General features: G+C 45.9%; 1 protein-coding gene across 1 annotated transcript in view; it reads right to left on the minus strand.

The window, feature by feature from the left end:
- Positions 1-14215, minus strand: part of BSN (bassoon presynaptic cytomatrix protein) — an 86990-nt gene that overhangs the window by 62498 nt on the left and 10277 nt on the right. The window contains exon 2 of the mRNA XM_069028235.1: positions 2316-2715. Coding sequence (XP_068884336.1) covers positions 2316-2715 — 400 coding nt within the window. The remainder of the gene's footprint in view (positions 1-2315; positions 2716-14215) is intronic.

Here is a 14215-nt window from a genome sequence, read left to right on the forward strand (position 1 = left end):
AAGTGGGCATATCAACTATACTCACAAAAATATATTCATAAGGAAATGCAAATAGAAAATACAACACCTCATTAGCAATGCTGTGCAGCCACCCTGCAGCACCTGCTGGGTTGGAGGGACCAGACTGGGTGGATGTTTTCCCTGGGAGGGGAGGCAGTGGAGCCATTGGGACCAGCATGTCCACCCTTGGAAGGTTCCAGGACCCAATGGGATACAGCCTGGAGATCCCCTCCCTGATTGCTGCTTTGAGCAGAGGTTGGAACAGGTAACCTCCAGAGATCCTTCCCAACCCAGTTCCCACCATCAAGATAGAGAGCACCCTCCCAGCTGCTTCCATGACCCTCCAGTAACACCACCAACATGCTTCAGGCACCTCGTTGTGATGTGACTCTGGAATAGCAGCACAAGAAATGATGTTGAGGAAAATGAGTCACACTTCCAACAAGGCAGCAACCACTGCTGCTCCCCCAGCCAGCCCATCACACGGGCTGCCAACATGAGCTGCAAACACTTCTCTTGGACAACTGTTTTCATCCCCCAGCTCCCACAACGACCTACTTACAAGTCATAAGGTTGCTTGCTGCTGAAATGCATATTAAACTCAGGACAGACAAAAAAACCAACACCTTTTTCCATTTCAGGTCTATTTTTTTTTATTTGATGCTTAAAAATGCTCCACAGTCAAACACATTTCAGAGGGCACAGAGACCTAGAGATGCCCTAAGAAGAAATGGCCTAGAGCTGCTAAGCAAAGTCTCTGTGCACACACATTTTAATGCTGGTATCTGCAAGAGAGACTCAGGGTAGACCCCACTGTGGGTAAGCTCTTGGGGCAAGGCAGAAGAGACAAGACCAGAAACAGAAATTGGTGCATTTGTATTTTGTTATTTGCTGGTTAACTGATACTATTCAAAGTAACTGGACAATTTTCGACGCAATGCTTGGACACCAAATTAATGTTTGGCAAATCTAACTAAAAGTGAAACTTATAAGCAAACCAGAAAACTGGCCCATGGCATTTCTTTGCAGGAGACTGAATTTCTACCTCAGGGTCCTTTATTAAGATCTGAGACCTTATTCTGACTTTTACAGGGGTAAAAATAAAATATTACCTGTAGAGTAGTATCAGGAACCAACTAATTACACATTGTTAGATATGGGGTATCTCCTTCATGGGGCAAGACTATTTACAAGGGCATATAGTGACAGGACAGGGGGGAATGGGTTAAAATTGAAAGAGAGTAGATTTAGACTACGGTGAGTGTAGTGAGGCACTGGAACAGGCTGCCCAGGGAAACTGTGAATGCCACGTCCCTGGAAGTGTCCAAGGCCAGGTTGCATGGAGCTCAGAGCAACCTGGTCTAGTGGAAGGTGACCCTGCCCATGGCAGGAGGCTGGAACTAGGTGATCTTCAAGGCCCCTTCCAACCCAAATTGGTCCATAATTCTACAATTTCTTCCATCAGGAAAAATGACTGGAAGGCAGCAGTTCTTCAGACAATGATGTTCAGACACCATTGTGTCTAGTGTCTGAAGCAACCATAGCATGCTTACCACAAAATGGCTACTGGCAATAAATCCAGGGTATCCAGGGGGGTTCAGTGTCTAAATCCTGTCTTATCAAGCACTGGAGTAGCACGCTTACTTTCCAAAGTGTGACTTTAAGTTTCTGTTTTAAGTTTAAGATTAGAAACGCCTGTGGTTTGTCTCTTAACAGCTGCAAAGACCATCCAATCACTACCCACACTGTGTGGAGATCTGTGACCTGAGAGATTGGCATAGGGAGCCCCTCACCTCAGCCAGCCCCAGCACCCACCTCCAGCACCGCTGCCAGATCCCTGAGCATCCATTTCACACATCCCACGAAACGCTCAGCCCCCAGCACTGCAGCGTGTTGCGCACGACTCTGGCACTTCCCTCCCAGCGCCGAGCGTGACGCTGCCTGGAACCCACCAGAACCTGCTGTGAGTCAGGGTCTGAGACACTCAACACCTCGGCGGCCCAGCAGCCCCTCTGCTCCCCTCCTTGCTGTCAAATCCTTTGACTCCAGGACAATTTTGAGAAAGGAGACTTCAGCTAAGTGTTCTGGCATCTCAACAACAGACACTGAGCCCTGAGCATCTACCAATCCCCTTCAACTAATTTATCTCATCAAAGCTCACATTACCAGAATTATTCCCTGATTACCAGCAGAGCCCTTGCTCTTGGTCAATGCTTTGCAGCTACCAAAAGCAAAGGTGCAACTCCTGTGCTTGGAGAAAGCAAGAACACACCCGAAGGAGCCAGGAGGGCTGAACGAGGAAGAGAAGGCATTACCTGGGTGAGGTGCGGGTTGGGGTTGAAGCCACACTGGTTGCAGACCTTGCTGTGACACTGGGTGCAGGCATTGAAGTTAGGCTGGCCGGGGGAAGAGGTGAGCTCTGTCGTCTTGCAGATGGGGCAGAGGGTGCTGCTGGGGAGGGGGGCAATCTGCGGGACTGAGTAGGGAGAGGTAGGGGTGCTGCCCCGGTCCGGCGACACCGAGGGAGATCTCCCCGAGCCCTGGCTCCTGGCGTCCACCTGCAGCGTCCTCCGTGGCCCCTCTGCTGCCGGTCCGGGCTGGCCCCGGCCCCTCATCTCCCGGGGGCTCTGGGAGCTGGGTGCAGTCTGTGCGAGGGAAGGGGATGCTGACCGCTGGCCCGCAGCCTGGTCCAGCTGCTCTGGTCTCCTCAGCGTGCTGAAACACCATCAAAACACAAATAATAAGCCCAGGTTTCAAACATTTGTATGCCAGCCAATGTAGGCAAGTGCTACAGCACCCTCTCCCCCTCAAAATCCCAGCTCAGCCAAGAAGGCATAGCAAAACCCCACTGCAAACCAGGGAAATTGCTCACATCAGCAGAAGGATACACTTTACCTTACAAAACAAGGCACAATTTCAGCTTTCTCTTATATAACCCAGCGGCAGAGATGTAATTGAATTATTCGGTGTATTCTGAGTTGAACTTTAGTCAGAAAGTTGCACATAAAAATGCGTGTGAGAAGTTTGGGAAGCTCAGCCTCCTGCCAGCCAGGGCTCCCAGCACTTCTCCAGCACAAACTCACTAAAAGAGGCAGCCGTGACTCTGCAGCCTGGGGGGCCCTTTCTGCAGGGACACGGCCAACGCGTGCTAAACCAGCTTCTCACAGCCTACTTTCATGCGTGGCTGTAAAACCAGAAGCCTGCAAAGAGCTCTCTTTACTAAAGGAAAACCCCCCCAGAAGCCCAATGGCGGCAGGAGAATTACTTGTACTTCCTCAGCTGTCAGGCTGAACCATGCAAGTCACAGGTGAAAGCAGTTTCTCTGCTTGTTTCCCAGGGGCCACAGCAGTGGGAAATCAAGAGAGAGCACATTGGCTCTACTTTAGTAATCATTACTGAAGTAGAAGACACAGACAACAGGGATTCTGTGGGCTGGCTGCCCCCAGCTGAACCCTCTTCTGGGTGATGTGGGTCTTGGCTGGGCAAAAAAACCAGCTGGGATTACTCTGGTCACCGGGAGAGGGTGATGAAACCTTCCTGAGAAACCAAAGCTACTTACAAGGAGCAACCCTGAGGTCAGCATCGAAGCCACTGCTGGTTCAGCAGCAGTCCCACAGCCTGTAGTGTAGGATGCTCAGCACCCCACAGTGCTGAGGGATGCTCCTGGCCACCCCAGGGAGCTCTGGAGCAGCTCCAGCCGCAAGAGCTTTGAGCTGTTGTGCTGCAGAGCACAGCATGACAGCCTACACACCCTCCTCCCATGTGGTTTCAGGGTAGGCACCCTGTAATGTGCTGCTGACTGATCACAAGTGCACGAGAATGAATCTGTGATGGAAGATACTTATCTAATTACCGAATAATTTGGTCCATGTGCTTATCAGTAATGCCTACAAATATTTCTCAAAAAAGCAGAAGCCCTAATGCCCTCACTACCTGTGATCTACAGCTGTTTAAGGAAAAGTATTACTCAGAACCTCAAATTTAATACATTGTTGATTTACCCAAGCAGGGTCTGACCTTATAAAGGTTTAAAAAGGGAACTTAAATGCATAAAACTAATGAAATTCAAAGTGCATGTTGCCACAGTAATAGGAAGTCAGATGAAAATAAATAGTAAAATAGCACTTTGGGAATACTTTCCAGCTGCAGGTTGAAACCCACTTCTCTGAAGAAAGAATCACACAATAATAATAAAGCAAAGCACTAAGGGAGGGAGCGATCTGCTCTAGACTGAAGAAAAAACTGCTCCTGGCCGTGCAGCAGGCACCTGCCATGGATGTTGTTGGCATGTGCTGTTCCTCCGTTGTGACTTCTGACACCCTTGAGTCCAGATTTGGGGTTTGGCTCCTGATGTTGAAGGCTGCAGAGCTGCTGCCCCATAAAACACAAGGCATATGTAGCAGGTGGAGATTGGAGAGCTCAGCCCCAGACACCAGGAGGAAGTACTGTGAGAAAGCAAAATGCATCTTCTCTCCCTAAATTCAATATTCCTATAAAACCCCCAGCATTTATGTATTAGATACACAGTATCCTAACGGTGTATTAAACAACTCTGAAACAGCATTATTTGAAAAACCTCACGTATATATAGTCAAATAAATAATTGTTTGCAACAGGAGAATGGTTATTCTACCCAGAAAAGCTGTGGCTAACCCATCCCTGGAAGTGTTCAAGGCCTGGTTGGATGGGGCTTGGAGCAACCTGGTCTAGTGGCAGGTGTCCCTGCCCATGGCAGGGGGTGGAATGAGATGGTCCATAAGCTCCCTCCCATCCCAAACCATTCTGTGATTCTGTTTCACTGCAAATTTCAAAATTCAGGGCTTTTTCCCCATTTGATACGAAAAAATATTTTTCACCAAGTAGGAATTCTGACTCCATCAAGGAGCTGTCAGCACACAGACAGGTTCCTACCCAAACCAGTGTGGCTTTCTTGGAAATACAAAAGCCCATGAAGAACAATACACCAGCTGCTGTTATTTTGCCCTGAGCATCATTCCTGGCACATAAGACAGAGGAGGGTGGTTGGATGTTCACTGTCTGGCAGGTCAGTGCTGCTCCAGAGATGCCTTCCCAGCCTGGGCTCGAGCTCCCTCCCAGCTCCCTGCACTTTTTCAAGTGCTAAGTAATGCCGGGCACCACCTCCGTCCCATTCCCAGCAGCAGTTTCACTCCATGCACTTCTACCAACACTGCATTTATTTATTTTATAATTATCCAGGATGCCTCAGCCCCCCTGTGACACAGGCTGGGCTGTCTCTCACTTACACCAGTTGAACATACCCGTGAAATTTTAAGACCAGAAGAAATCATCTGGTCTGTCAAATGCAGTAACTCAATCCAGGAGAGATGCCTCAGGAAAGAACATGAGAATAGTCATATGGAATCAAACACAGGCCCACGCTCACTGCATCTTCTGCGAGGATGCTCCAATATTTGTATGACTTGTACCCATCTATGAATCCTTTTTTTTTGCTGTTACAAAAGCCCAAACTGCAGCTCAGACCTTTTTTTTTAACAGACTTTATTACTGATAGTTAACTAGCACTGGGCTGCTAACCAGTTCCAAAGGAATTCCCCCTAATTCCACTAGAGTGTTTATTAACAATCAAATTGAAATGCCTTAATAAGGCAGGATTTCCCCCGTTTGATGGGGGATGTATTGATTTTGCACTGCCCTAATTGCTGAATTAGAAATATTGGGCAATACAGAGCCAAAGATCTCTGCAGGGTCCAAACTCAGCAGCACTCTCCGTTACCAACAGAATAATAATTTTGTACAACTAAAGAATATCAAGAGTTTGACTGAGTGTATTAACAACTATACTGTTGAGCTTTTCATTTATGACATTCTGTCTATAAATGCTTTTTATCACAAGAAGGGCAGGCAGGCAGCTCTACTCACCTGCCCATAGTCACTGGGAGGGTGGGCAGCTGGGAAGATGCTGTTTTCTTCCTTTTAAAATTTCTTTTAAATTGAAAAATAGTGTTCTTCTTGCTTTCTAAAACTCCCTCCATTTTCCAGCACAAAACTAAGTAAGCACCCACAAAAATTAACTCTCAGCTCCATGAAAGAGAGGAGGCAAAGCTGCAAGGTTACTGCCACAGAGCCCAGAGCTAAAAATCACCCTGGGACATTAATCCATACCCACCTCTGCCTCTCCATCAGATACTTCTCCTGATTAAAAAGACCCAGAACTTCCCTTGTTCCACTTGGGAACAGACATGGATATGAAACCAGCCTTTCTATTTATGGCTGATGCAATGCCCTGGGAGGAGATGGATAAGTACTGGCAGGGAAGAGCTGCCAAGATGATCAGAAGCATGAACAGCACAAGGAAAACCAAGGGTCAAAGCCATTCACCACAAAACCAAGCTCAGCAGTGTTAAGATGTCATAAGCACCTCTGATTTTTTATGCCTGATTTTTTCCCTAATGTAAAAATTATGTTTTTTCATTAAAATTACAAAAATTGGGAAGGCTTTAAAAACTAAGTCCTACTTACAGCCAAAACAAATGTTAGACTGTTTGCTGGTTAATATTTAATTTCAGAAAAACATGATTTGTGCTAAGCCAGACTTTTGATGCCACAGCAGCACCAGGGAGAAGATGTCAGCAGCATCAATGGAGATAAAAGCATTGCAATGACATAGCACTGGTTTACAATTCTGTGCCAGTAAATTGGTACAGCTTTCTTATTTGGGAATTCCCAGGTAATGTCAGAGTCTGTGGGACGGAATTGCTCTAATTTAACTCAAGTAGGTTCATCAGTGCCACTAAATTTTACAGGCAAGACTCAGGCTTGGAGCCAGCATCCCAAGAGATGTCAACGGACCCTTTTTCACATGAGGTGCTAACTTGGGAGCAATAACCATCGCAAGGTAAATGCCAACACCATTAATGTCTCTGCTATAAAATCAAGCAATAACGATATTACACAAAATCTACACGCACAGCTGGTAAATCAAGTCTTGTTGACTTGTGTGGAAAAGTTCAAGACACAGCACTGGTTTTCTCCAATTGGAAAAGAACAATCTTTTCTCTTTATTGTTTTTTGTCTAATTTTACATGGCCTCCTCGAGCACACTGGCCACGTCCATCTGCTCAGCTGCCACCAAACTCTGGCAGTGATCACATCCACAGGAGCTTGGCATTTGTGTTCCGAGTAAATCCTCCAGGAACTGCAGCCCTTCTATACAACTGAGAAACATGGACTGCATCCCTTCCTCTGCCTGGTGCCAAGGGAAATGGGTCCTTGTTCGCTGGGCAACTGATCTAATTACTGCATTGTAGCAGATAAAAACCACAAAAATAAGTGGCAGTGTCATCAGCTCAGGCTTTCCAAAGAGGAGCAGAGCTTGTCCATGGAAGGGAGCTCCCAGCTTCAAATCCAGATCAAAAATCAGCAAAATGAGGACAAGCAAGTCTTTTCTGTTAGCAGGGGAAAAAAGAGGGAAAACTGGGTAGAAAAAGAGGGAAAATGATTGTTTATCTGCAGTAAAACCAAGGGGTTGAGCAACAAACAACTCAAAGCATGAAAAGAGATGTGAAGAGGCTCACACCCAAAAGAGGGAGGCTGGGCTGAACAACAAGAATTAGAGCTGCTCAGCTACGAGCAGAGATTTGACCTAGTTGGTTCGACTGAAACCTGATGTGAACATCCACATGACTGATTTTAAGAATCACTGAGTACAACCCATTTAGAAAAAAAACAGGTAGCTAAACAAACAGGCAGTTGTACTCTAGGTCAAAGTGGCACTGGGTTTGACTTGGAAAGACATCACTCTGAATGGTTATGGGTTGGCAAAGGAACAGCACGGGATAATATCAAATGTTAGCTGGTATATACTGCCTGTCAGCAAGTCTGACTAGAAAATAGGACAATCCTTTTAATAAATAAACAGAAAAAGAAGTGTCTGATATGGAGGGCCTTTGGTTTCAGCTCTGTGCACTGAAAATCTCACACTAGCGATGCTCCTATATACCCAGAGCTTGGGTGTCTTATCGGGGGCAGCTCTGTAGCTCTGAAAGTCCTACATACAACCTAGGGAATCCTGTATCAGGCTCTGATTTGACAAAAAAAACCCCCAGCAGTTACAGAATTAAAAACCAGCACCTGCTTAAATCCAAGTGCCCCTAAATTAATTATACTGATGTCCATGCAGGAAGAGGATCATGCTGGAAATGTGTGTACTGGATGGTTTAAAAAGAGCGAATGCCACCCAGCTGAAATCAAAACAGAAGATACGAAATGGTGACTAGAAACTGTCAGGGAGTATTTTATTAGATGGCAACACAAGCACTCTTGTGAAAGGCCACAGTGTTTAATGACTTGCTTTTGTGAGCAGTGGAAAAACCCTGTTCTCCTGCAGCTTTGTGCTCCAGGGTTGCCTTATCCCCGTCAAATAAGATGCAGCTTCTGTCAGGCATTTTCCCGGTGACTGAGGCATCCCTAATGCGCATCTCCTGATGCTGACAGTGTACTTGAGCTCCTGCTCCAGGCTTCCACCCTATCTGGGTAATCACTCGGGTCCTTAACCTCCACCCTCATACCTGTTCTTATAAATACAGAGAAATGTGATAATCTTGAGTCCTCTGCCTCGCTATTACACCCTGCTGGGGCTGGGCTTCAAGGAGGGGCTGCCACGTAGGCGGTGGCACAAGTCACTGGCAACCAACACACCAGACTAACGACCTTCCCCAGGGGGACGGTGCTGCCATGGGGTGAGCAGTGCTGCATGCACAGTGTGCCAGCTTCCTCCTGTGGCCCTGGTTCTGCAGGAGGCAACACACCTAGAGCTGCTGCTGGTTTTTCCCTTCGTTTAAAATGCCATCTGTGGAAAGGTAACAAGAACCAGGAGATTTCCAGTTTACACAGTTACCACAAACCAGTTATTCTCTGACTTAGCACCATGTCTAGTTCAACCAAGAATCAGAAACAGGAGAACACATCAATGTCACTCTCGCTGCTGCTCTATCAGGCACGGCTGTTGAGAGGCATCTGCCACCTTATTAGCTGAATCCTACATACCAGAAGAGGGGTTTATGACTGATTTAAGCTCTAAATAAGCATTTACTTGCTTATTTTCATTCCTGCACAATTGCCTTTTTGTAAAGGTTTGTGAATCATTATCATTTGCAGTTGGATTAGATGATCGTTGAAGGCCCTTCCAACTAGAAATATTTCATTTTCTCCCCTATTTTATTCTATTCTGTTCTTTGCCATTCTAATTTTGCTATGTGGCAAGTAAATACTTAATTTGCACCTTACTTGGCCCTGGTTGAGCCAAGAGCAATTTCCCTTAGAGCCCTTTGCAATATAAAACCAGAGCAGTGGCTGTTCCTACCCACCAGCCCAACATCCCCAGATCTCTCCAAAGAACCCCAAGGTCAGATGTCTATTAGACACCCTATACAGACCATAATGAACATCTGCCATTCAATGCAAGACAACTGATCCCTACAGAGTCCAGAGCAGCCTCTGTGAACCACCAGACCTGAACTGGAGTCAGGGCAGAGTTTTGCATCTCTCACATGAGCTCTCACAAGCCAGAATGTCACTGAGTGACCTGCAGACCACCACATGCTGCTCTGGGGAGCTGCTCTTTCAGCTGCTGATGCCTGAAATGTGTGGCCACCGCTGTCAGGATCTTGGCCAAGCCCTTCAGAGCCAAAGGCAAACTGGCCCGACAGAAGAGTTGGCAGGTAATGATCTCAGTCTCATACATATCAAAGAGATCACTTCTCAGATACCTTTACAGGAGCAGGCACTATAAAGGTCCAAATGTCTGAACAGGGTCTTGTTTTTAAATGATATCATTGTTGCTGAGAACATTAATGATCTTGAACTTCAAAGCATTAAAATCTCGAAGGGGTAAGTGCAGTGCCCAATATTCATTCTGCTTGAGGAACAGGGAAAATCTGTTTCCTCTGTGATAGCTGAAAACTACATGTAAATCTTCCAGAGACAGAGTAGAGGCCACCTCTTGATCAAAATGCCATCAGCTGCATGGCGTGAGAGGAGCCATACAGCTCAATGATGAGAGCCTGGAGAGTGCAGGTGCAGAGCCAGGGCTCCACCATACCTGGGATGAACATGGAGATCCTAGAAAGGCCATAGGGTATCTAATCCCTCTCTGCCTCTCTCTGGGCACTTAGGAGGTATCTGGAAGATCCATGACAAGGAGGAACGTTACCTCATCCTGTGAATGGGTGCAGTTGGAAGGTCAGCTTTGGACCTTTGGTGCAGTTGGAGGGTCAGCTTTGGACCTTCAGTGCAGGTGAAGCCTTGGAGTCTTTGGGGAGCCCTGGAGGGACAGGAGGCATCAGTCAGCCCAGATGCTGGACCTGAGGACACGCTGAAGGGGAAGATGCTCAGCAGGTCTGGGCTCATTAAGTGCCTCTCGTTAAGCATTAATTCAGGTGATGCTGAGGGTGGCCATGCTGCAGGCTGGACAGGAAAGCGAGCTGCTGCCTGCAGAGCTCCTCTCCTCTTTACTGCAGTATTTGGAAGGTCTGCAATGAATGATGAAGAGCTGTGCCACAGAGTTATGGCCCTGCGACCAATACCAAGGAGCACGTAGGGAAATAGCAGCTAAAACGGGGATAAATGTCCCCAGGAGCCACGGAGAGGTGTGGGCTGGACCCGTCTCTTCAATCTGATTTCCACTCAGCTACTCGATGTGTCGCCTCCATATCCTTCCCTGGTACAACTGATTGCTATGAGCAAGTCATTTATGTGTGTTAAAATTACATAAAAGAGCCATGACAATCTTGAAAATACTGTGGGCAGCAGAAAGGACAAGGATGCTGGGGAGAGTACGCCAGGCAAGGAGCAGCCGCTCCCCTCAGCCTCCATCCACTCACATCTTACATCTGAGCTCCAGCAATTAAAGGGTAGAAGAGCTGATTGCTGCAGTCACGCCTAACTGAAGGCCTTTGTCCCAGGAAAGCCAACACCATGAATTACTGCTCTGTATTTACAAAATGCCAGCAAAGCTGAAAGATAAACCACGGCATGAAGCTAAGGAATTTTTATGGCACACGGCTGGTGAAAGCTTATCTTGTAAATCTATGATTATAACCCACGCCCGCCCTCCTTGAGAGCCTCTCTGATTTTAATTAGCAGCGACACAATTTTTTGTTTAGGTCGTTAACTATTCCCTAAAGCAATGCAGAATAAAACTACCTGCTCTGGACTTAATCCTGCAACAGGAACGGCGCCTGCTCTGAGGGGCCAAACCTGACACACACACTTTCAGGAACAGTGACTGTAATAGACTTGGCTTCAATCTATTTGCAGGACTGGAAAAAACAACACAAATTCACATGATTACTATAATTTTCAGATACAACTGGGGAAAAAAAAAGAGAAAAAGTGAGAAGGTTTGTTGAAAGAAATTAAAAGCAGCAGGTGGAAGGGTAAGAAAGGGAAGTTTCTATGGCACCTGTTAGCAAAACATGCACTGCCAAGAAAAGGTTTAAGACATGGCCATAACACAACAATATCATTAAACAACCAAGCTACAGGAGTAAAAGGCAATACTTAGTCTGAAAAATCATCTCAAGTAGGATAGTTGTTAGGATAAAAATCTAGAAAGAAAGGGGGGAAAAAAGAAGTAATAAAAGATGAAGAAATAAGGGGAATCCTTCTTATGGGTTAATAACTGATCAGGATTTAGGACACCAAGGATAGAGGCAGATGGTCAGGTTTTCTCAAGTAGAGGTGCAGGATCTTGCCATGGGATAAATGGGATATTCATAAATGGCTTGGGAAGGAGGGGGATAAAGAAAGGACGAGTTTGCTGAGCCATACAAATTTATTCAGAGTATTTAAAGCTAAAGCCAAATGCAAAGAGCTGTAGAAGGCTCTCCTGAACTGGATGTCTCGAAACACCACAGCAGGTGAAATCCAAGGTCAAGAAATGCAGAGTAAGGCACAGAGAACAACCATAGCCACACATAGTGATGGGCTCTAAATGAGACACTGACGCTCTGCACAGAGTTCTGCAAGCCATGTTGGACCATTCTCAGAAAACATCAATTTAATGCTCATCAACAAATATAGAACAATCCACCCCAAAAAATACACAATTAAGTTATTTTGGGAAAAACGCATTTTGGAAAGCAATTCAAAGAGAAGAGCAGAGGCAGCCCGTTCCCTTGACTTGCTTCTGGCTTCCTTCCCCACAGAGTGGCACCAAGGTCTGGTTTTGCAATTCTCCCTTTTGCATTCAGGCTTGACTCTGTCCAGGAGCTGGAGGGATTCCTGCAGGTGCTGGCTGGCTGCAGGAAACTAATCCAACGTGAGCACCATTTGTCATAGGTGGATAAAAAAGGGGTCAATCCGGGGGTCTGGCTCTACCAGGTCAACATCCCTGGTCACATCCACACCACCCAAGGGTCCCCACACTTCTATGAAACCTCCAGGCACAAGAAGTTGGTATTCAACCATTAAGAAACAGGGGAGACTGCAGGGCCCTTTTTTTGGATGAGTTCCACCCATGCTCCAAAATTAAAAGCTGATGCAAAATATGTATCATTATCCATCTCCATGACAGCTTGAGTCAACCAAACTCGGCCCAGAACAAAGAACAACACTCATTCCAGGCATAAAAAAATAGGAAGATCCATCAGAAAGAGAAGTGCTGTTAAAAAAGAGGCAGTAATGACAGACCAGAAAGAAACTAGTTTGTATTTTTAGAAAAATGAAAGAAAAACACAGTTAAAAAGCAATTTCCAGGAGAGGAAATCAGAGTGCCATACTGCAGAGAGACAGGCAGCTCCTGGTGACTGCCCAGCAACCAAAAAATCCTGACTTTGCACCCTCATTTATCTGAGCCTGAGCAAATATAACATGAGACCTATTTTTTGTGTGTGTCTGTGAAAAACCATAGCATTTTTATCCGTCCTGCTTCGTGTCTTTGCACCTCTACACATTTTGGCTATCTCATAATCGTCCCTTTAACTCTTCCCCAGGCCACTCAGGTCATTAATTCTACGTTTTTGTTGTTGCCTCAGGTTACTAGGAGAGCAGATATCCAAGGTGTGGAAGAGCAATCAAGAGAAGATCATTGGGGCAGGGACTGAGGGAACAGCCTGATGCCCCATGAAGAGCTCCAAATACAGTGCATGTAGAGGGGTACATGGAAAAACTGATGAGCCCACGCTTTCCTGTGAGGAGGAGAAACCTGTGTCCAACATGGCCAGATGCCTTTTAACAAAAACTTCATGTCGGGTTGTGTTTCTCAGAAACACTTCTCAGCTGTAGAGGTTTCTCCCTCCCTGACATTCCCCACACCAACCCACAGGGTCCAATAATGTCTGTTATTGGAGACAGTGGTTGCAAGTGCCTGATGGGACACTGCTCCGGGGTTGGCACTGGATGGGGTCAGTATCAGTGCTTGCGTGTCTTAGATTTGCACTTTCTTGTTTTCAGAGATTTGAACTGGAATGGCAAACCAAACTCAGAATTACATTTTTATGTGTAAAACTCATTATTCACAACAGAAAAGGTAAAGAAAACCTAAGGAACAATACATTACCAATACTGTCAGAAGCACCATCAACTTCAATATCTCAAGCTGTTTAGTTTAAATGTACTTTTGAAATACGAGAGTCTGAAATTCCCCTGCCAAGTTCTTTATAGGATCAAAGGAAAACACTTCTCCAGCGTCTGCAACGCTTTGAGGCGCCTTGTCCCTGCCTGCATTTCCCTGCTGCATGTACCTCAGCCCAGAACACTTGTCCCCAAAGAGATGGAGGCATCTGCATATTTGATGTATCTGTCCTCACAGAACCCTCAGAAGGCTTAGCTTGGCAGAAATGGCAGCAGGTAAAATTTAAGGCTGAGAAGTTTAGTTGGTAAGTGAAGCAGATTTTAGATGTGTTGAGAAGCAGAAGGCACTTTAATCCCACCCAGAAGAGCTGGTTGGTTTTTGTTTGCATATTTCAAAGAAAAATAAAGGTGTGATAATTTGTCAGCTCAGAGTGTTTGGGCCTATATTTTCACTTAATAATAAATCAAAATGAAATTGGCAATCATGGATATGGGTTGGATGAAACTGAGTTGTACGGCCAAGAGGAATCCTATCCTAATCCATTAACCAGTGCTCAACATCCATTAACAATGCAGGAGGAGGAGAGACTGGAAGATGAGGAAGGCAGATAAAATAAAGCAGAAAAGGGATGCCTAAGGAGACATTTCTTCAGAGTTTCCT

The sequence above is a fragment of the Aphelocoma coerulescens genome, chromosome 12 (genome assembly GCF_041296385.1).
Source record: "Aphelocoma coerulescens isolate FSJ_1873_10779 chromosome 12, UR_Acoe_1.0, whole genome shotgun sequence".
NCBI classification, from domain to species: domain Eukaryota; kingdom Metazoa; phylum Chordata; class Aves; order Passeriformes; family Corvidae; genus Aphelocoma; species Aphelocoma coerulescens.